Source organism: Symphodus melops, assembly GCF_947650265.1.
Source record: "Symphodus melops genome assembly, chromosome: 3".
NCBI lineage: Eukaryota > Metazoa > Chordata > Actinopteri > Labriformes > Labridae > Symphodus > Symphodus melops.
This window is the reverse complement of record NC_136693.1, coordinates 20400703-20424380: the sequence shown is the minus strand read 5'-3', so window position 1 is coordinate 20424380 and position 23678 is coordinate 20400703. Positions and strand designations below refer to the sequence as shown.

At 40.6% G+C, this 23678-nt stretch overlaps 1 protein-coding gene across 1 annotated transcript in view; it reads left to right on the top strand.

Moving 5' to 3' along the window:
- The window catches only part of ush2a (Usher syndrome 2A (autosomal recessive, mild)), a gene marked incomplete at its 3' end in the record, with an annotated part of 185649 nt that overhangs the window by 107282 nt on the left and 54689 nt on the right, over positions 1–23678 (top strand). The window contains exons 55-63 of the mRNA XM_079339442.1: positions 3730–4064; positions 5921–6076; positions 6975–7138; positions 7290–7499; positions 10001–10203; positions 10294–10406; positions 11391–11604; positions 13159–13327; positions 13420–13641. Of these exons, the coding sequence (XP_079195568.1) occupies positions 3730–4064; positions 5921–6076; positions 6975–7138; positions 7290–7499; positions 10001–10203; positions 10294–10406; positions 11391–11604; positions 13159–13327; positions 13420–13641 (1786 nt within the window). The remainder of the gene's footprint in view (positions 1–3729; positions 4065–5920; positions 6077–6974; positions 7139–7289; positions 7500–10000; positions 10204–10293; positions 10407–11390; positions 11605–13158; positions 13328–13419; positions 13642–23678) is intronic.

Here is a 23678-nt window from a genome sequence, read left to right as displayed (position 1 = left end):
ATTATTGTATTAGGATATTTTACAATATCTATTGTTACATTTATCCGATAGGTCTAAGGGTTACAGACGGAACTTACAGAGTTAAAGAAGTGTTTAAACGTATTATACATAAAACAATGTAACTTTGTTGAGAAACTCACCAGTCTCTGAGTAGAAAAGACAAAGCAATGTCACACTGATTCCTCTGTCTTTGCTTCTTGGGATTTAATGAGAGAGAAAAGCATTCAACTCAAGGTCCCCTTCAGAAAAGTGGGAGGGGCTGTGACCCTGTCTGAGGAAGCTTCCTTCCTGTCGGCCATTTTGAAGGAGGGGCCAGAGTTAAATTCCACCACTGGCTAATCCCACATCAAGGCCTTTTCAATAAGAGACAGTGAAACAATATTGTATGCATGCACACACATAGATTCACACACACACATGCACCCACAGCCCTGCACTAATGCTAACTGCAGAAAAATGCTAATGCCTGTCATCATTTCAGATCCGCCCCTGTCATCTCTGCTGCCGCACAGCTTTAGAGGTCACAGGTCCGAGGACTAAAGTGTTCCTTCCTGGTTGTTGCTAATTGGACAGACAGGCAGGCAGCTTCCTGCTTGCTAATTGACCTTGACAAAACAGACAGGGTTTGAGTATCTCCCTTCATTCTTTAAATCATTTCTTTATCATCACTTCTTGCTCATTGGGTTTTCACTCATTCTTGACTATTATCAGGTTTATGTTTTCTTTTCAATTACCTTTTCTTGTATAAATTTAAATACTTCAGTGTGACTCCTGGGGGTTGACATGTAAACAGCAGGTCTACTGAATGTCTCCCTTCTGATATTAGAAGGGTGTCTCGTCCCTTCTTTTTTACTCTGACAATGGCCTTTGGCTTCATCAGAATATGAGTAAAAATACAGTGGATGTTTTCTGTTGTTGTAGGCAGTTTTTGGATTGAACGAGCGTAGTGTTTTTAATAAAGTTACCGTGCTAATTAGGGACCGAAGCACTGACCAGTGCGAAGGACCCTATTGTATCCCTTACGATTATTTTTCTTCCGATTGACACAAAGCCAGTGTCTGTGTGTTCTTGACATGTTGAAGATCTCTCGTTGTGCTCTGCACGTTATTTCGTCAAAGGGCGTGGTCATACGGACGCGTTATTCGTCACAAACAGGAAGTAGTTTGTTAAGGGGCATAATATAGTCCTAGAGTCATCAAACATCCCAAATATGATTCCAGTAGAAAAATAAAACTAGTCATGTTGGTATAATAAGTAGGCGTGGCTAACTGACTCAGTGGCGCCCCCTTCAAATTTTCAAAATGGGCATCGACCCCCATGTACGTTTTTTTGTCCTACATGCACACACTTTTTTTATGCTCATTCGGCATGTCAGGAGCTACATAAAATCCTCTTACACCCATAGTCATAACCAAACAGGAAGTCCGCCATATTTTTTGAATGCAAGAAAAATGGTTGACATTCCTTTTTTTACAGGTTACCTATTTGAACAAACTCCTACAAAAGCGTTTATCTGATCATCGTAAACTCAGTGTCAATGTGTTTTAAACATGTTGAAGATCTCCCGTTGTGTTCCGCACGTTATTTCGTTCAAGGGCGTGGCCACGGCGCACCCCATTTTTTTAACCTTTGATGATTGAAAGGCCTGCTGCTTGGCCATGTGCACTCCCGCAATCGCACTTTCACGGTTGCGACATGCACGGGGTGCTTCGGGCCCTTCATCACCGCTTGCGGTTTCAATGTTTCTTTTTTTCTTTTTCGGTCCGTCTCTTTGGAGCCATTTTTGACAGCTTGAGCGTGAATGAAAACTCACCAAAATTTCCAACGTCATCGGGTCTGGCGAAAAATGTTATATTTTAGTTGTTTAAAAAAAAAAGTGCATAAATAATTGTACCCGTCTGTTGTAGTGACTAATTTCAAGCTCCAATTGATTACATTTTCACACTTGTCTGATTGTTCAAACGTCATCTCTAACATATCTATTGTTGGAATCAAGTTTTGAATTAAACAAGTTAGTTGGATGTGTAATATCTTCTTCTTTTTGCTACAAACTAGAAACACAAGCTAAGATATGGGACTCTATCCATTTACTGGAGGGGTTTTTAGGAGGAAGAATATACTGCATAGATTTATTCTATTATGTAAGCACTGATGTAATGCATTTAATTTCAAAACTTTTTTTTAGCTGCAGATTTCAGCATTTTCTCTCTGCCTTTCAGTTTCTTTTCTTATTTAAATAGCAAAGATGCACACAGATACACACATACACCATGTCCTTACACACCAACCAACACTCTCTAAAAACCAACTTTGTCATCTCTCTCTCGCTCACTCACACACCAACACACTGTACTGGCCTTAGCCCCCTCTGCTCTGTGTCAGTCCAGGGTCTCTGCTGTCTTCACCATCTCCAGATTACATCAAGCTATTCAATCTGTAAATGACTTCCACCACAAAGCACACCCAACACGCACTCTGGGAAATGAGCTACCTAACTCATCGTGACCCTGCCCATATGTGGTTGTGTGTGTGGCTCAGAGTGTGCATGTGTGTGTCCTGTATCACCTCACTGTGTCACTTGTTCAATGAATATCAAGGTTGTGTGAGAAATAATTGTTCTTGACATTCATTCATTATACTCTCGTCAACACTGACCACTCAGTCACCTTAACTCATGAGTGAACTGAACGAGCTCTGGACTGATGGGTTTGTAAGGTGTAGAGTGTACAGTTCATGAAGACAGGGGTAACTTTATAGGTATGCAAGAAACTACTGAATTAAGAGAACGTGTGTGTGTGTGTGTGTGTATATATATATATATATATATATATACACACACATATATATGTGTGCTTATACAAATATCTTCTACATATTTGTTGTACGAACGTGCCAGAGGTCTGTTTGTGTACTTGTGTGTTTGAAAGTAAATGTGTGTGTATGTCAGGTCGTGTGAGTGTATCACCATTTGTGTATGTGCCAGTTACCTTCATCTTTATGCTGAAATGCTGACAGACTGAACTGTTTCCAAATCAGATGCAGCGCTCAACGACTGCAAGCTTTTGTTTTTGCATGCAGCAATTCCATTACCAGCCGTTTTCATTATTTTAGCATGGTGTTTGTGCTTTGTGTGTGTGTGTGTGTGTGTGTGTGTGTGTGTGTGTGTGTGTGTGTGTGTGTGTGTGTGTGTGTGTGTGTGTGTGTGTGTGTGTGTGTGTGTGTGTGTGTGTGTGTGTGTGTGTGTGTGTGTGTGTGTGTGTGTGTACCCTGTTTTAAATGTGATGAAAGGAATCTTCTGCTCAAGTCAAAGTCAGGTTATCTTTCCCCACAATAGAGTTGAATGCACACACACACACACACACACACACACACACACACACACACACACACACACACACACAATGACCCTCCTTACACATAAAGATGAAACTATTCATACATGGTTGCACCATAATGCTTCTATAGTAGCTCTCAACTTCCCAGGTATGTGTTTGCATGAGCGCATTGTTTAAGCTCTGCACAATGCCACGCGTTCCTTTAGTGTAATTTCAAATATTCAGCACAAGGTTAAGACAATCCAGCAGAATAATGGTAAGATTCTGGAAGGATGACAGCACAGTTCAAAAGGATTCAGTGCACAAGCTTTAATTTCCTGTAAACTGCTCTTTTAACCTGGATAAAGTATTCATGGAACAACCCAGAACTTATATCTAATCACTTGTGTTTCAGGTCACATGGTCTCCTCCCCTCATTCCCAATGGGGAAATCCATGGCTATGAGATCCGCCTCCCCGAACCACGCATCTTCAATGATAGTGCTGATGTATCTGAGCTCAACATCACAATAACAGACCTCATTCCAAACACAAACTACAGTATCACTCTGCTGGCCTGTTCCAAGGGTGGTGGACACGTTGGGGGATGTACAGAAAGCCTTCCCACTCCAGCTACTACATTACCCACAAACCCTGAAGGCCTGAAACCTCTGTCTGTAGTTGCAGTCAGTGAGTCTTTCCTGGCCATTTCCTGGCAACCACCAAGCAGGCCCAATGGAGCCAACATCAGGTATTTCAATTAAACTCCTTCAAGGAACTAGTTAGTGGTTTGTGTCAGTTTTGGTGACTCCCTGTGGACAAGGTTGGGCCTTTTATCTTTTTTCTCCTTTAATCCTTTTCATGTGTTAGTCATGGTTTCTCACCAAAAAATCATGTCCTTTTTCTTTTTAATAATAAAAATAATAATAAATTGTATTTGTAAAGCACTTTACATTTTTAAAATCTCAAAGTGCTACAGAGTTTAAAAGGATAAAAGGGTAGTTATAAACACATAAAACATAAAAAGCGAAAAAAAAGTTACAGAAAGGCTTTTCTAAAAATATGCGTTTTTAGGCTTTTTTTGAAAGCAGCTGTAGCCTGTGGGGCCTTCAGGTGCTCAGGGAGAGCGTTCCACATTCTTGGGACAGCAGCAGAAAAAGCCCCATCGCCCATGGTGCGCCCATCAGCATTTTTGCATTTTTGCAGTGAAACACATCAGTCATCATGCATCTTTGCCTGTGAATATAATTAAAGGTTGTTTTAGAAGGCTGTTCATTGCCTCATCTGACATCTACCCATTGGCACTGTTTACAGGCATTAGAAATAACTGTGTAGAAAAGAAAACCCTGCTGTTGCTGATGGTCTTGCCACAGCAGGTCATATTGAAGCATCTTTATTCATTTCAGTCTGTTGCATAACCAGCTGAAAACTCCTCAAAGGAACTTTAAGCTACCATATTTCAAAGTTTTGTTGATTATAAGATGAAGGTTTCTCTGCACTCAACCTCTAATAAGCAAAATGTATCATCACAAACATGTTGTTTTTTTGTTTTGTTTTAGTAACAGTTATATTGCTTGTGAATGGTCGTACAACTAGAACAAAAAGATCTCATATATTGACCCAACATCCATTTAGCCTGTAATAAAGACATGGCAGATGTTTGGAGTAAATGTTTCTTCTGTTTTGTACGGTGGTTGTAGAAATTTAACAAAGAGTGAAAGAGGTGGAACTTGGAAGTAAGTTGAAGACATATTATTTATATATCCAATATCAAATGCCTAAGAATAGGTGTGGACCAAACTTTTTAACCATCAAAAATGAACATAATCAGCCCCTTCTGTTTATTCATTAAACCTCAGCTTAAGACAAACAGGAAGCTAAGGAGGAAGTCTCCAGCATGTCGTTATGGTTTTTCAGACACCTTCTGGAGATGTTTAATTGTTACTGAAAGACTCCTGCAAACAGGCACATACTATAGAAACACGTTAACAAGCTGCTAACATGAGTGTCCTAGTAATGAGCTAAGTCTTGTGCATTCTTTAATCAGTGTTTTCACAGTCCTAATGCACATTCTGGTCTGTTTTGTTCTGTCCTGTTCTTCTCACTGGGAGATTAGGCCTTAAATAAAGGTCCATATTCCTGGCAGGCGATTAAAATGCATGAGCCCGTCTCTCTGTTCTGCTCCGCTCAGCTCAGTTTGTTTGTCTAAGTGGGTTGGTTAAAAGGCGGCATTAAGCCCTTCTCTTCTGATTACAGCAGAAATTAGCATCACTGTGGGGAGAGGAAAACACAAACCCTGCAAAAAAAAAAAAAAAACACAACAGAGGGAGGGGCATAGGGAGGTAGGGGTGCGATATAGTGAACGCAATAGAATAGAGAGGATGAAAAACAGTAGAAGCGAAGGGAATGGGTGATAAGGAGAAGAGTCGGAGGAAAATTGTGTGTCGATGCGTGTTTGTTTGTGTCTGTGTATGTAGGCATGGGGGTTCTACCATGTTTGTCTGAATGCTCATTCTGGTGCATTTGTGAACATGTGTTGTGGCTTAATGCATTCCTAAACATCCAACCAAGTGTGTGATTTTTCTTTTATTCAAATTTCCCCTTCAGATACAAGCTGCTCAGACGTAAAACCCACCAGCCCCTGGCCATCGCCACGGTCCCCACAGTAACAGCCATGTCCCCTCCCCCTGCAGAAGATCTCCATCACTGGCTCCATGTTTACTCCGGCACCAAATTGTTCTACCAAGATAAAGGCCTAAGCAGGTGAGATTACTGAAATGAGCTCTAGAGCAAACGCCGGAGCCGCAGCAAACCGTGTGTGCAGAGCCGATCGGCGAGCTACTGCTGATGCCGATCTTTTAATACCGCTCAAAGATACATTAAGCAAATATCCCAAAGAATTAAATTGTTTTTCACACAGCGTCCCCTAATCTCAGTTTGGCACTTGGTGGACGCAAATTTTTTCCCTCTCTGCTTGCTGAACAGCTCTGGGTGTACTCTTTTCCAGTTTATGTCTCCACTGTGTTTTATTTAAGATGTAAACTGAAAAAAACTTTTGAAGGTGTCAGCAGTTTTAACTTTGAATCTTTTGTGTGTGACTATCCTAAAAAGTTGTTCACGGAAAGCTCTTTACGTATGATTTAAAGAATTTACCATGTTGGGAGCTGTATGATGTTGGGATACCAGTGGACTAGTGGTTGGAACATACGGCCTGTGTACAGAAGCGGTCGTCCTCGATGCAGCCGGCCCGGGTTTGATTCCGACCTGTGACTCCTTTCCCGCACGTCCTTTTCCTGATTTCTGAACCACTGTCTTGTCACCACAATAAAGGCATAAAAGGCCTTAAATTAAACTTTAAAGAAAAAGGAATAAAAATAGTTGAAGCTTGACACAAATTAAGGATCCCCTTGTTTCCTTTTAAGAGCCTCGCTGTTCTCTCAATAAGGGACTGAGTTACTGTTAAAGCCTTGCAAAACAAGTGTTTAATTTAGCATTAGTGTTTTTCCATGCTTAAACTGTTTTTGGAACATTGATAGAAGAAACTCCTTCTTGATCCATTTTATTTAGAAACAAGAAGAGATAAAAGTATTTACTTTTAACAAACATGGAAAACAGTTGTTCAGAATGGTTGATCTTTAACAACAGTATTGTCTCCCAACAGATTCACACGTTATCAGTATCAGTTAGAGGTACACAATGATGTGGGCTACTCTTCAGGAGAGATTGTTACTGCAGTGACCATGGCGGGGGTTCCCCAACACGCTCCATCTCTGTCTGCCCGCGTCATCAATCACACTGCTGTAGAGGTCGACTGGACACAACCATGTAAGACTACCCAAGCTCTATTACACACACATTTCAACACACACAGCTTGCCAACTAAATGTCTGTAGCTGCAAAATGCTCTCTGACTTTACAAAAACCAAAAGTGAAACAAGAGACTAATCTCTTTCCATCTCTTTGTATCATTTTCCAGCGTTGCAGGACCTACAGGGAGAAGTTGAATCTTACTATCTGGCTGTAGAGTCTGCTCTGTCCATCCGAGTCTCGGCTTTGCCCCCTGAGATTCTATCCACAGTGATTACTGATCTTTGGCCCAGCACCACATACCTGATATCGTTACAGGTGTCTAACGGGGCACATAACACAACTAAGACCAGAGTTAATGTCACCACTGAGGATGGAGGTATGTGTGTATAATTCTCTGATTTTCAGTTAACATTTGATCAGAGTAAAGGGTTTTGATTTGTTTAAGGGTTGTGTGTCATGATATCACAGGTGATCCCGGTACATTTAAGAGAGGTGTGTGTGTTTACATGCATTTTTCTGTTCCTGTTGTGCTTCGCAGAAGATGTTAAACACATCATGTAGTGAGGCATGAAATCAATACAAGAGTGTGTATAAGGCGGTTTAAAATGCTTGTTGGCACCAGACAGCCTTACACACTCAAGCTAGCAAACATGGCTAACATGACATGCTAACCACTTTTTACTATTGAGTAACAATACCAATCTTTTTTTTTTAATGTAGAGTTCAATAAAAAAAGTTATTACGTCACAGCTAATATTGGTTTTAAATATTAAAAAAGAACAAAAAACACCTGAGACTCTATCACAATTTATAATCTGGCATATTAGAGAGAGAAAAAAGTAGAAGAAAAGAAAAGTATGTCAGTTCTTGGTTTTTCTAGTATTTACATTTTAGGGAAGGTCAGCTCTCTCACTCTCATCACTGCTATTCTCTCCATTTCCCTCTTGAACTCTCAGCACAGCCTCTCAGCGTTTGAGGGTTGTCTTTCAAATCACTCCAAGTAATTATATGTCCAAGGCCGCTCACACTGTCTGTTGTTTTCTTTATGTCTCTGTTTCTGTCTCACTCCTTCTGTCTGATCATTTCTCTGTCTCTCTTTACCCTCCAACAGTTCTTTCAGTGCAATCATATGTCAGAGGCCTCTCTCTTTCTCCCTAATCTGAGCCATATAATAAAAAGTGCATTAAAAACATTAGAAAATCATTAGGTGCTAAAGGCAAAGCACGGCTCGTTTAACTGAGAGGGCTCTGGAGGTAATTTCATTATTTTACAGCCATAAGAGTGTGCACACACAGACACACACACACACACACACACACACACACACACACACACACACACAGATCAAATATATTTCAACTAATGCAGCTCAACCCTACCAACCATCTTAACATGGCTTGCAATCTATAGGGCAATGCTAACATCAGGGCTAATTGGCAAGAAAAATGTGTGTGTGTGTGTGTGTGTGTGTGTGTGTGTGTGTGTGTGAGCAGAAGCGAGTCAGTGTGCAGTATTGCGTTAATAATAACATCCTGCAGTAAATGAAATGTAGAGCAGTAGGTTGAGTTTAGGTAAGTGCATTGGCAGCAAATGAATTGGGTTAACTTCTTTTAGCTGAGTGCATTTTCACTTAGGAAAGTAGATGGAGTCTGTGTGATTACCTCTCTCACACACCATCTCTGACGTCCTCTGTAACTCATTCTCACTTTCAACTCACAATAGGAACTGTATTTTCATTTTAAGACAGTTCTGTAAAGTTAACTGAATTATATTCATTGTATTCACAGCATTCACTCACTGTTTTTTCGTCACCCTGTCTACTTTAAAATCATTCACTCCCTCCTTCTGCCTCGTATCTGCAACTCACTTCCTATAGCTTAGCATGTTATACTAATCAGCATTATTGAATTATGATCTAGGTCATATGTAGATTTGCTTTAAAAATAATTTCATGTGGGAGATTGGTAAGGCTGTCTCACAGAAAGATTCACTGTTACGTGACAGAGGAACGGTAAGCTGATCACACAGAATCAATCTTGTATGTTGTGTGAAAATGCACTCAGCTATGAGAGGTGAACGCTGTTCATCTGCTGCAAATGCACTTCTCTTAACCCAGACCACTTCTCTACATTTCATTTACTGCTAGATAGTTTTATCAATGCTGTGCTGCACACACACACACAGAGGTGGTGTCCCTTCCTCTCGAACACACCGACAGAGTCCCACACGCACAAACTTTACTGCATACGAAAGCACAACACAACACCTGAAGAACACACTAAACATCTGTGGACTACTATGCTGTGTTGTCAGAAAAAACACCAAAGGAGGTGTGTGGGTTTAGGAGCTTTATCTTTTTTTAGACTAAACACAGCGCTCTGTAAGTTTGCAGCTACAGACTACAGCAGGCTGTCACATTATTGACATTACATTTGTGATTGTTGTCACCTATAACCACCAGTTAAAACCTGCATGTAGTCACAACAGTTCTGAAGGTGAAAGGTGCATATTGTTAAGGTGGCTGCCAAAACTATAAAGCACTGTGGAAAACACTGAAGTTTTTTTTTAGAATTTTTCTTCCAGTATTTTCACTTTTTAGTCATGTGGATTCAAAGGATTTTCCTTTGGACTGATAATATTGATTTCTGTTTTGAAGCTGAAAACATAAAAAGCTTTGATTATTGCAGTTATGCATCGTCTTAACTTAGCATGAGATGTAGAGAGCGCTGGTTTTCAATGGTGATACAATTATTAGTTGTTTGACAGTAAAGGACCATGTCTCTTTCCTTCAGGCTGTAAAATGATATAGGGAGGGTGGTTTAACAATGTAACAATGTCTTATCTCTCTACCCATGCACTCATTTGTGCCATCCTCAGAGCCAGACGGGATGTTGGCCCCAGAGGTGGTTCCAGTCAACAGCAGCACAGTACGAATTCTGTGGTCCCCTCCTCTCCAGCCCAATGGAGCCGTCACTGGTTACTACATCTACTTAAATGACCGTCTCCAAGGCCGCGTAGACAACAGCTCAGGGTCCTACCTGCTGGGGGATCTGCTGCCTTTCACTGTCTACAACGTACAGGTACATGCATTGACAAAGGCAGATATGCACAGCCACACAAAGTAATCATGAGCATTACGTATGTATCTTGTGTTTGTGTGTGACTTTCAGGTGGAGGTGTGTACTGTCTATGCATGTGCGAGGAGCAATGTCACTCAGACGACAACTGTGGAGGATCTTCCTGTTGACCTCGCCCCGCCAGATACAAAAGTGATCAGCCCGAGGTAGTAAATAGATGTTCAGCAAATGTCATTGTTTTGAATGAATACAAATGACATCCTAACCAGTTCTGGTTTACCAGTGTTCCAGTTCATATTACTCCATCTTGTTTTTAGTTGGAGTGTTGTAATCATTAATGTATCTGTTGCTATGCGGTTAGTTTGACACAACATAATGAATCAGATAAATACAATGACACACAAACAACAAAACAATATAATAATATCGTAGGCAATAAATAAAGCTTGTGCTGATTGAAGAAGTAGAGGGAGTGGTTTCTGCCTCTTCAGGATGCACAGAATGTGGGTTATATACAGCATGATCTATACAATCTGGTTTAGTAAGTAACCCAAATACCAATAACAGATTTAATGTAAACATTATTCAGTTTTAATGTTAAATAAGATTCTTTGCAGTGAAAAAAAGTTATAAAAGCTATTAAAGCAAAGTTATTTATAGCTCACAACGTCAAAGTATTTTTTTTTAGCATTTATGCATCTTTCTCAACATATCGGATGCAAAGGAAAACAGTAATAACTTCAAATAAACCAGGCTCAATCTGAAGCATACAGTAACAGATAAATGTTAGCATACATTTTCCTCTTATGGCAATTTGACAATTTATTTGCTGTCAGTCAATTCACTTTGGAACTAAACTGAAATATTACAAATCTAAAATGTACGGAGAAGAAGTGGTAAGTTGTGGCTTCTTCTCTGTCCAGGAGACTGTGTAACATTGTAACTCTGTTTGTTACTACATAGGTCTTGTCCCTGTCAGAGAAGAAGAAAAAAAAGGAAAATCAATAGTGAGAAGTGTATAAAGATGCACACATCCCAACACTGTAACTCAACTTTGTCACATGTTTATCATGCATGAATGCTGGTGCGTCTGACAAAGTTTTTGTGTATCTCCTGGTAGTGTGAAGGAGCACACTTAACCCCGTCTGTCTCTCTGTCTCCACTTGCCCTGCTGTCCTTCCTTCTGTTAGGATGGTGGGTTTGGTCTGGTCTCATCCAGGAAGACCCAATGGGATCATGCTGGGCTATGAGGTCGTAAGACGGACTCTGAGGTCGTGTGCTGTCACGTCCTCTGCTGGTGAAGAGTCAGGAGGTGCAGGTGGTGCACGGTTTAGATGTACCTACCTGCAGTGTCCTGCTACCCATGGTGTATGTGGAACATCCTGCTTCCACCCAGAGAGCCAGGTGATTATGTTCTAAGGATTTTATTTCATTTTCAATACGGGGCTAAAAGAAATCTGTAGGCAGACTTTAAATATGCTTTTACAAGGAAGAAACAACATTAAAAGGCCAATTTAGTGTCATTTGATGATTCTGGGGGCAGTCCTGGGTTTTTAAAAGTTTGTTAGGTTTTTAGTACTACCTTCAAACACACAGTCTGCCAATGCACCATGTAATTAGGTGCGTTGTGGACATGCTTATAAACACTGTTCTGAGAATCTGTGTTATACAGTATACTCAACTGCTCTGTTTAGTTCTTCATCTTTTCTATGATTTATTCCTCATTCCCCCTTTCACCTGCAAACAAGAGACTCATTTAAGTCAAGCCTTTCACGAGCATATTCTATTAATTAAACAACAACATCATCATGTAGAACAAGATTCAGGTCCAGGAGTCTTTGCTTTGGCTGCGTCTCTCTTAAGAGTGGAGAATACACTGGTGCTGTGTGTTCCCTTGGGATATAAGTCATCAGACCTCAGGCATATACACAAAACCCTGTAAAGACACAGAAAGACGAATAAGCAAATAAACACTCTCACATTTTCGCTTTTTTTCCCTGTGTGATGCACGTCATGCTCTCACTGATTAATTTCTCTAAACAGATTAACTTGTCATCTGCATTCACTCCATCCTTGTGTCATTGAATGCCAGCCAAGTTGGCACAGAGAAACCACCCAACATATATTTATCCGCACAGCAGCCTACGTTCACAAATATACACACACACACACTCACACATGAAAACCTCTCCCTCATCTCGCAGAAAGTAGTGCAACAACCAAGCCATGTGTAGCCTCCTTTTCATTGTTAATTATAAAGCTTTTCCCTTTGATAATGAGACACGTTTGTCTTTGAAATGTGACATCCCAATGAAGTCAGTCATTATGTGTCAATCAGTGTCATGAGTTGGTTGCACCTGCATGTTCCTGTTCCATGCGGTTAAGAGCCTCACTCCAACATTTAGTTAAAAACAAGAACTCTCTTGCAGATGTCTCGGTAGGTCTTTAAACTAGAGCTCAGGAGAGCAAGACACTGCTTGTTGTGATCTGATCTACCCTCCTATTGGACACGTGGAAGCAACGTTATGGAGTGCTTCGCCAAAGTCGCAAATGTTTTACAGTAACATCCGCACAGTCCGCAATAACAACATGCAGGACCTGGCACTGCGCTCATCTTGGCAGGTGCAGATATGCTCCTACTCTGTGCAAGACACAGAATAAATTTATTTAGTTACAATAAAGTCATTTCTGTATTCAGGATAAAAAATCTGAATCAGTATTTGTAAAACAGAATTCATGAGTAAAGGGATCTAATTTTACACTTCTAAACTTCTTTGATATTTTATGTCTATGTTTTGACATCACAAAATGGATGCAGATAACTGCTGCAGATTGTGCAGATGTTATAGAAGAAGACACCACTTAAACAATCATCATCTACTTGTTTAAATTGCTTCTTTAATCTTTCTTGGCATTTTACATTCATACTTTTTCACGTGTGCAATTGTTTTTAACCAGGTCTGCTGTGGGGAACTTGTGTACACTAAGAAACCACAATATTATTGCTGCCAAGGCCGATACTTGAGTTTGGGTAATTCCTCCAATCCGGTGTGTTGTGATGGCAAACTGGTTCCAGCTCTCCCTGAGCATCAGTGCTGTGGAGGATATTATGTTCGTGTAGAAACCAGTGAGTGTCAAACCTCTTCACAGCTCTTTTCTGCTTGACTACTCTTCTCTGTGTTGTCCAAGTGTTTCCTTCATCCGTCCTTGTCTTTGTAGATGAAAACTGCTGTCCTGACCACTCGCAGGGACGGGTCTCAGTGGGGCCCGGTGACAGCTGCTGTGGGGGGGTTCCTTACTCCATGAGGGGCGGCCAGCTCTGCTGCAGTGGGAGCCTCCATGACGGCTACAAGGTCCAATGCTGCGGAGGCCAGGTTGTAGATGAGACACTGGTGTGCTGCGGAGAAGCTGAGAGGGGGGAAGTGCATTCATATCTCCCAGGTGAGAGCAGGAAACACAGAGATACAAACATAAATTAAACATTAACTGTTAGAATACTTTCAAAACAAGACTGGAAGGTTAACATTTACATTTAATGACTCTTTTTTTTTTTTTTTTTCAAAGAAGGCACACTGGGCAACGTTTGATATGGTGCTGATTGTTCTGAATTGAAAACTGTTTAGTCTTGAAAAGTCTTAATCAACAAAAAGCACCTTAGTTCAGAAAAGTTCTGACCTTGTTCCTAAAAACCTTTTTCCATAGTTTTGTCTCAGGTTACATCTTCATAGTTTAAACCTAGATTAAGGGAAAATACAGGACATTATAAAAGCTGAGAGTAAACGGAAGAGTGTTGAGGTCGACACATGGTGCAGGAACGTGGGGTCGTTTCCCCTTCTTCCTCACCCGCAGTGTCCCAGAGCACCCGGATACCATGGCACAGATGGGACCGTGCAAGTGTGTGTATGTGAATGTATGTGTGTCATTAGACATCTTTGTCATGGCAGATGATGATAAAACACACTCGGGATGGCACCGTTGAGGGCACTGCCAAGCACACAGCAGGACAAATGCACACTCATTCCCTCTCACAAACGCAGGCCAGGCGCACACTTTCACAAGTAAAGACGTATCACATACACACAAACACATCCACGCAGAGTCAACAGGGTGCCCTCGGCAGGGTTCGCTTAGTGTTGAGTGCCAGAGACAGACACGTGGACTCTATTCATCACACATAAACAATGGCCCCATATGGACAGGCGTATCGTACTTCATTAGCCCATTTGCAAACACAAAGATACACACTGACACACACAAGATCCTTATACACACAAAAATCATAAATGATGACAGTAGAGTTCCTGATTCAGTGTCGAAGATTTAAATTCTTTATTGACATTGTACCAGACAACAAAACAGTGCTTCATTAAGTTATTCATATGAGAAATCATGCTTCATTTTTTGTCATAAATTGTGATCATAAGTCTTTTTCATTTTTGAAAACAATGATTTAAGTAGCTTCCACATTTAACTCAAGAATTTCTACTCTGTCGCACCTTCATCCGTTTTTGTTGCTTCTCCATTAAATCCTCTTCCCTCTTTTATCTAAGCAGGCTACATAGTGGTCATCCTTCATTTGAGGGGGCGTCCCATGGTGTGCATATGCTCCTCACTTCCTCCTCTCCATCTCCATTTATATATTAAACACCTCCTTTTCCCCTTTGTTATCTTCTGTGTTACTTCTCTTAAACCTCCCCTACCAAACCCAAACAAAATCCCTTTGATGCAAATTTCTTCCCCCAAACAAGTCCTCTTATTCCTCTTCTCTTCTCATCACCTTTCTCTCTCCCCCCCCCCCCCACCACCCCTGTCTTACTCCCTCCCCCCTTCCTTTCTTTATGTGCCCCCTTCCAATCCACTCATCAGTCATTAGCGTTAGCTTCCCCATTGAGAACATATGGTATGATGGATTGTAGGGCTAGCGGCGCTAGCAAGGCTAAGGGCCATTTGCCGGGTGCACCGCGCTGTTGGGGTGCCCTGAGGCCGGCTATGCAACCTCGACCCCACACGTCTTGTTCCAGACTCTCACACTCACACACACAACATACACACAGAAGCACTTATTATAGGATAGACTACTTAACCTTGGCACCACTCACTCTCAGTGCTGCCTTTCACCATGTCCAGGGTTTTGTGTTTTTAATGATGAGTGAGAGACAGATATGTGTTGAAAGAAATATAGAGGAAAAGTGAGTAAAACATTGGAACACTATAGATTACATGGTATGGCCATAAAAATAATATCAAGTCAAATTGTGAAAACAGAACACAGCAAACAAAGAGACAAGAAAGACTATAAACACATCAACATTTTGTATGAATGAAGTACTTTGCAATAAAAATGACCCTGTAAGAAAAACTTCAAAAGTATAAAAGAACTTTATAAATGTTAATTATCAATGACAAAAAGGAGAGAAAGATGAGAAAAAGAAAAATGTAAGTAAGAGAGAAAAAAGGAGAGAACAGTGGAGTGGTGAAGAGCTAGATGGAGCAGATTAAAGGAGGAGTGAAGGGTATCCCATTGTGCCCAGCTGATAGACTAGGTTAGGCTGATGTGATTATGGGGTCCCTGAAGTGCGATCTATCACACATTACCGTCCACACTGTCAACAACCATACACACACACTGCAGGGGAACAGCAATGCCAGGAGACAGCCGTCTGGCAACAGACACTCGTACTGGCGTGTGTGCACATGTGCACATGTAGCTGTACGCACAGGCATCCCGTCCACAAACTCACCAACAGCACACAAAGAAAACATGCACGTGTATACACAAAAGACCACAAGCTTATGTAGAAATTTGAGACACACAGTTGCATGAGCCCTCACACATATGCTCAAGAATGTACTGTTTGAACCAGAAAACTAGTTTAAAGGAGCTATAATGGCATCAGGCTCAGAATCATCTCATCACAAACCTGAGCCAGTAAACCGAGTAACGTCCTATTTATTTTGTTTGAGTTTGCCTTGGCCATAAGAACCTGGACAAGTTTTTACTGTGTCCCTCATTTCTCAAAGACATCAGTGATTGGTTCTGCACATTCACAATGACTAAGTTAAGTCTGTAATTTACTGTGTGTGTGTGTGTGTGTGTGTGTGTGTGTGTGTGTGTGTGTGTGTGTGTGTGTGTGTGTGTGTGTGTGTGTGTGTGTGTGTGTGTGTGTGTGTGTGTGTGTGTGTGTGTGTGTGTGTGTGTGTGTGTGTGTGTGTGTGTGTGTGTGTGTGTGTGTGTGTAAACATTTAGGGGAGATATTTGTCCATACCATGAATGTTATGCAGGGTCTTTTCCAATGTTGGGTACATCACTAATGACCATGGAGTTCAAGGCTAAATGAATGAATTGATCATTGTTTTAAAATGATCTTTTACATGTAAACTAAGTTGAAGTGCCCGTCTTATTTTGTCCAGTGAGTATGAACTTAGTACTAAGAGCAGAATATGTGTCTGTCTGTTGTTCTGAAATAAGGATTTAATAAGCTGAGGCCAAAAACAATGTGAAATATAATAAAAAATAGATATTGGCTAAAATCAGTCATGCATCACTAGTCAGTTTTGTTTTATATCCCGACCACATCATTGCGAGCACCGTTCGTACTCTTCTAAGGTTTCAAATATATTGTCTCTATGCTTATGAGGCTAACTGTATGGATTGCACTGAGTTTTGCTTCTTTGTTTCTTTATTAAAACTCGAGTGATGTCTAAAATAGCTTCTGCTGTGGCCATTATTTTTCCCCCAAGCATTTTTGAGATGATGAATAATCCTCTCCTCAGCATCCCCCAGTAGTTCTACAAAAACACAAAGTCTCCATGCTAAATCTCTCGCTCCCAAATCTAGCAGTTTGTTTGAACAGCTTTCATTTCACTTTCAAGTAGATTAAATTCTGTTTGTTTTTGGACCAGAGCACCTCAGTTTCCTTGCAGCATCTCCTCCTGTGTTGCAGGTTCAGAACCAACTTTTAAGCTCTTCATTTGCTCCTCTTTTCTTCTCTCTCGGAGTTTGTATGTAAGATGTTTAGCTAAGACTTAGCTCAGATTAGATGGTGTTTAGAAGAACGTGTGTGGTGTCTTTGGCCTCCCGTTGCTCCTTGACTTTCCCTGAGTCCCTTGTCTCTTTGTGCTCGCTCCACTAATCATTTCCCCTTCACGCTTTTTCTTTATAGTATACCATTTTTTAACTTTTATATCTGCCCATCAACCCCCCATCTCTCACTGTGGGTGCTGCCATAAATACCCCCCCCCCCCCCCCCAACCTCACTTCTTTTTCTTCTTTTTCTTTTTAAAGAAAGTGAATCTTAAAAATGTATGCATTCCTTTAACTCCTTCCCTTACTCCCTCCCTCTGCCCCGGCCCAGCAGGCCCCATCCAAACGTTCAAGGACAAATCTGAATATCCCTTTTCACCGTTTAAGTGTTAAAAGCCTAGCGGTGCTGGGGTGTTATCTTAACGCGCCTTGCCGTGCCATCATCAGAGCGCGTGATGAAAATGGCTGTGATGATGCTAAAAGAAAAAAAAAGAGGAGGGGGAGAAAAAGTAATAATCAAATATGTTTTTCAAGGGCACAGTGACCATTTGCTGGAGGGAAATTATCCCAGTAGTTAAGCTAGCTCACTCCGAGCCTGGCAGAGTTGTGAGAGTGGATGTGTTTGTGTGTGTAAGGGTGTGAGAGTGTGCTTAGTCTTTTCTTGAACTTGGTGCACATGTGCTTCACTTTCTGTGTCCCTGGTTCTGCTTTCTGTGCATGTTTCTTCATTTGCCATTTCTTTTTTTCTGCAGGGAGACACATTGTTGCGACCGAAACTGTTCTCTTTTCCGACCCAACCTCAGTGTGTGTGTGTGTGTGTGTGTGTCTGTGTCTGTGTCTGTGTGTGGTGTGTGTGGGTGTGGGGGTGTGGTGTGTGTGTGTGTGCATGTTTTTTATCATTGCCAAAAGTCCTTCATCAATGATGGGTAGCAAATGGCCGACAGTCGTGCAGTCCAAACAGCAGCGTCTGGCTGCTTTAGAAGATCGAGTGCTCTGTGAACGCAGGAAGACATTTCTCTCTCTGTTAATGTATTTATGATGATGGCTTTTCTATTAGGTTTACTTTAATGACTGGCAAGAACAAAACAGAGGCTGTCAGGAGCAAAGTGATGAGGACAGTCTGCTCTGCTTGTGTGTTTGTGTGTGTGCACGTGTGTGTGTGTGTGTGGAGGACTGATTTTATTTGCTGTTGTGTTAGTATTGATGTGGTTACAGCCACACTTTGGATTTATTAAGTGTTCCCATTAATAGTCATAACTTGACATATTTAAGTTAATGTAACTACGTCTGCATAGATTTGTAATGTTACCTGTACGTTGCAGTGGCCAGTGGTTTGACCCCTTTATTCTTCTAGTAAGGACATGTCACATATATATATATATATATATATATATATACATATATATATATATATATATATATATATATATATATATATATATATGTGTGTGTGTGTAAGCAACAAAGCAGTGAATTTAACTGTTGAAGGTGTAGCACCTTCCCAAAATGTTTGTCTTTCTCACGTCTCACATCGTGTCTTTCTCATGTCTCTTTCTGTCTTTCTTGTGTCTCTCTCTCACAGAAACTTTTCAACACACACATAAACAGCTGCTTGCTGTGTCTCAGTTTTTAGTTAATCCCAGAAGAGTGGTGAAAATATAAGTGCCACCAAGGCATTTATCTAAGCTCAGCAAAGACACACACACACCCTCGAACAAAGACACGCCAAGATGCATGCATACTCATGCACACAATGTCATGCAGATGCCCAGCTGGTCATGTTGTTGAGATAAAAAAAAATAAAAAAAACAAGCCATCAGAAAGACAAGAGGACAACCGGTCAGCTGGGAAAAAGAAGGGGTGTGTGCGTGTGTGGATTTCTTTGATTATGTGTGTGTCTGCTGCCACAACATCCACATGTGTGTCCACAAGGGAACACTGTGCACTGTGTGAGAAAGTCAATCCACTGTGATTTCATCTCTCGACATGACATATAGTCTGGCCCCTCTGGAGCACAAAGTGCGGGCGTTCACGAACACACACACACACACACACACACACACACACACACACACACACATGCAAACATTCTCCCTCCTGTGGGGAACGAGTGATGTGCGAGGGCTCAACCAGTACTAGATTTGTATATTGTTTGCTCTTATTGTTTCTAAAATTATATTTGATTTAAAATCCAATAAATTGAGTAAAAAGTGTGAGGATAAACTTTATTGATTTCAATGATCAACAAACTGCAACTGTATACAACAAAGATGTCAGTCTATTCATTCTAAAATAAGAATTGGAGTCCTTAAAAGATCCAACCAAAGATCCAACCAAACAATATAGTATATATTTATAGTACAAATAAATATAGTTCTGGACTACAGTAAATATTGAATGAGGAAACCTTTACAGTTGATCAAGGTTCTGTTGTAAAAGAAAGAAATAGTCTGTAAGTGTTGAATCATGATAAATCTTCCATTTAGAAGCTCTTTTTCTTCTTTTTTATATTCCATTTGAGTTTAAAGCTGCAGGAAAGATTTCTCTAACTGTAATTCACCTCAACTGATTTCATGAAATCAAAATTAAACTTTCAGACTTATATTCAGACTTGTATTTTCTGTAGCTATAAAAAACATTCTCTTGGTTTGTGCATTAGCCTTTGCATCACTTCATTGTGTTTTCTGTTTTTCATGGATTTTTAAAAAAATGTTTTACCACAAGTCTTTATCTATGGGAGCTTAATCAGCATGAGAGAGAGAGAGAGTGTGTCTGTGTGTGTGTGTGTGTGTGTGCGTGTATCTGCTCTTTGTGCCAAACCCATTTAATATATTCAGGTATTTAAAAGTGTTTGGTTTGTTTAAAGTTGTAAAGGGGTTTGGTCTCCTAGAGAGCTTGGATAACCCTAATCCACAACACACATTTTTATCTGTAGTTCATTGGCAGGGCTAAATATTGACTTATCATTAAGTGGAATGACTGAAACCCTAATAATAATTCAGGTTGTCTAAGCACCTTGTGTTGACGCAGCTCTCCCGACGCTATTAACGAATGTATGCAAATCCAACGTAAATCTGAAGATTAGGGCTGAAGCATCCTGTGATGCAAGTGAGAAAACAAGAGGTGTGTGATCGAATGTTGTCAACACATACACACACATGCACAACAACACACAGCTTATAGAGAGGGGGGGAAACACAAGAGGTGTGTGTTTCAAAAAGTGTCCATGCATGTCCCACACGCTCAAAAACAGATGATGCTTCCAGAGACAGCGATACAAAGGGAGGAGGAAAGAAGCATGGATGAAGGGGGGAAGGAAAAGGAGTAATGGTAAAACAAAGTACTTAATGAAGAGATCAACTCAGATCAAAGAAGAAATCAGTGAAGGTGTAAAAAAAAGTTTGATTTAAGCAGAATAGACTTCTGAACATTAGGCCACACCTTATAAAGTTGCTTTATCCTTGAGTCAGAAAAAGAAGGAGATAAAACCCCCGTTAAAGAGAGTTCAAACAGGACTACCTCTGAAAAGCAGTCAGACCACTCGAGAGTAAACAGAGGGGAGGTTTGTGAGTATTAATTGTAGAGGGCCTGGGTGTCTGGATGGAAGGGATGGAGAGGTGAGAACGCCGAGGAGAGGACGAGGGATGAGTGAAGAGAAGCTATTTTGGAAAAGTGTTGAGCTGTTTATTTGCGCGTCATTGAAGCTGAAGTAAAGCGCTGAGGGAATTGGCCACCAAGCCCCAGCTCTGCAACAGCTGCCGCTGCTAAGTGAGTTACTAGCCGTCAGACTGCCTTTATGTCACACAATCACACTCACACACATACACATGCATTTTTCTGTCACATGTTTCCTGTGATGGATGTGTTGAGGATATAATGCACGGCTACAGTGCAGGACAAAAAGATGCGTCTTTCTCCACTTTGGGCCTTTAAGTGAAATAATTGCTGAAAGGAACATTTAAAGGGCACAAAGAGTGAACGCTGATTAGGTTGTTAAACAATAAGTTATTTATCACTCCACAACGAGCTGCAGCCCCATTACAGGGCAAAGCCATGATAGAAAGCAATGACTTAGAGTTTAATGTCTGCTGTCAAATAAAATGGGCGACACAGCTGGGGGTAGATAGTGCCACAGATCAGCATGTCATCAACTGTTAGCATACATTTGCTAAATACCTCATGCAAGTTAGATTGTTGTACTCTAAACTAAATAATCACAAGAGACAGAGGGGTGCTCACAATAATTCAGTCTGATTCCGAACGAGAAGCTTTAACTATTGTTGTCTGTCATTAAAATACAATTTGTCCCTTTTCCATCAGTACAGTTATGATATTTAAGTCGAGCCGTGCCGTGCCATGCAGTGCTCATTTGTATTTTCAGCGCATCTTCACAGCAGGATGTAACTATGCTGACTCAGTATTATAGCAGGACATCATTATCGCCCTAATCCATTGAAAGACCAAAGCTTGACAGTTCCCACCCACAACCAAGAGCTACGACGTCAGAGTAAGCAGTTTGAACTTGTGTTTTAAGGAAAGACAGCACCATGTTTACCCCCTATCTTCAGCTTTCATTGGCTGCATATGTCCTTCAACTAACCTTAATCCAATGCACATGGCTGTCAGTGTTTTCCGAATGTCTATCCATTTGTAGGGTATAACATTTGTGTGGGGTTGGTAAACCAAACAGAAACACTTGGAAAAGTACCAGAGAAGTTGGCAAGAAGGCGCCCAGTGCACTGGGAAAGTAAATGTCAAGAAGTCAAGATATTTTGTGAACTATAATCTCGCCTTTGTATCCTTTCAGTCATCTTTCCACCATTACTACTAGTTAAAAATAGGCCGTTTCCTTTGGACACACTTTTCATTTTACTGTCGTCTTTATCTGCTCCACGTCATTGTAAATTAGCACTAAGCTCTCAGTGATTATCCATACCCTTTAAAAACAGATGTATAAAATGATTAATCATTTGTGTCTCTGTTTTTTTTTTTTTTTTTTAAGTTGTATGTAGCTTTACATTTTATATTTACGTTGTTTTTGTTGAAAAGTTACCATTTTTTACAGGAGTAAAGTTATAAATGTGAACAGAACAAGATTCTTTAGTAAAGTTATAAAATATTTCAGTCACTCAATCTCAAGTTATTTGAATTTAATGTATGAAGTGCAGGGGATAGTGAGAAAACATGCTTTAAATTTGATATTCAGCAGCACAATATCTACAGGGAAATGGAGTGATAGCATGTATTTTAAATGTCACCTTGCTGCTGAAGGTGAAGTGGTGGCAGAGAGACATCACCTATCACTGTCAGAGATGGCAGCTCTCAGGAAAACACACTTCCTCTCCCCCTTCACTCTTTAGACGGCGTAGCCTGAATATTACCATTGAGCGAAGAGATGAGAGGAAAGAGCAGAGGAGGGTGTATATGAGAGTTGATAAGAGGAGATGTTCGCGACTATTCAGAGCAGCCAAAATACTGTTTCTCTGCAGAAGGGAAGGAAGGATTAGGGGGCGAAGGGGAAGATATGACAACATATAGTTGGAAAAGGATGACAGGAAATCGGTCAAAAACTAGGAAGTGCAGCAAAGATTTGCATGTTTGTTTGTTTTTCACATTTATTTAACCTTTATTTAACCAGGTAATTATGTCATTGAGATCAAGATCTCTTTCACAAGGTTGGCCTGGCCAAGAACAGCAGCACACGTCATGATAAATCATACATGATTAAAAAACAGTTTACAGAAAATAAGTTAAGAGAAAACAAAAATTGCAATGAACAGATCGATTTACAGATAAAGTGCATAGTCGTAATGACAGATTACAATTCAGATACACAGGCACTGTCCGATTGTTTCACTTTTTTTTTTTTTTTTTTTTTTGCTTCTTTTTTTGGGCTCAGTGCAAACATGAGGAACAGACAGTTTGAAAACATCACAGGAACACAATGTATTGGCCTCTTTTTCTTTCAAGGTATGCACATAAACAAGAAGGCACCAAACCAAGACTAGTTTTATAAATAACATTCAGCCACTTTAAATACCAGCGCACCTTTAAGGATGGCCAATCAGATTTCATGTACAGGTCACAGTGATGAGTGTATCAGACATTCCCAATTCGGGGTGCAAAGAGTCAAATAAAAAGCAAACTGAAATAAAGTGTTCATTAAAACCATTAGGCGTCGCTGGTTTGTCAGTCAGGGTGCTAATGTCTTTGACTCAGTGTGCTGGCATATCACTCGTACGTTCACGGCCAGAAGAGGATTTTATGACTTTCCAAGATGTCTTTGGGTCATTAAGATGTTTGGTTGTTCCAGAGATAAACTCTGATTTGGTGCTCTTAATTAGGGATGAACATTTGTTTCGGAGCTGGCGAAAGTGGAGCCAGTCGAACCTCAGTTTTTGATTTTCTTACCCTGGTCCAGGCAGCATCCTTATCTTTTAACAAATTTCCTATG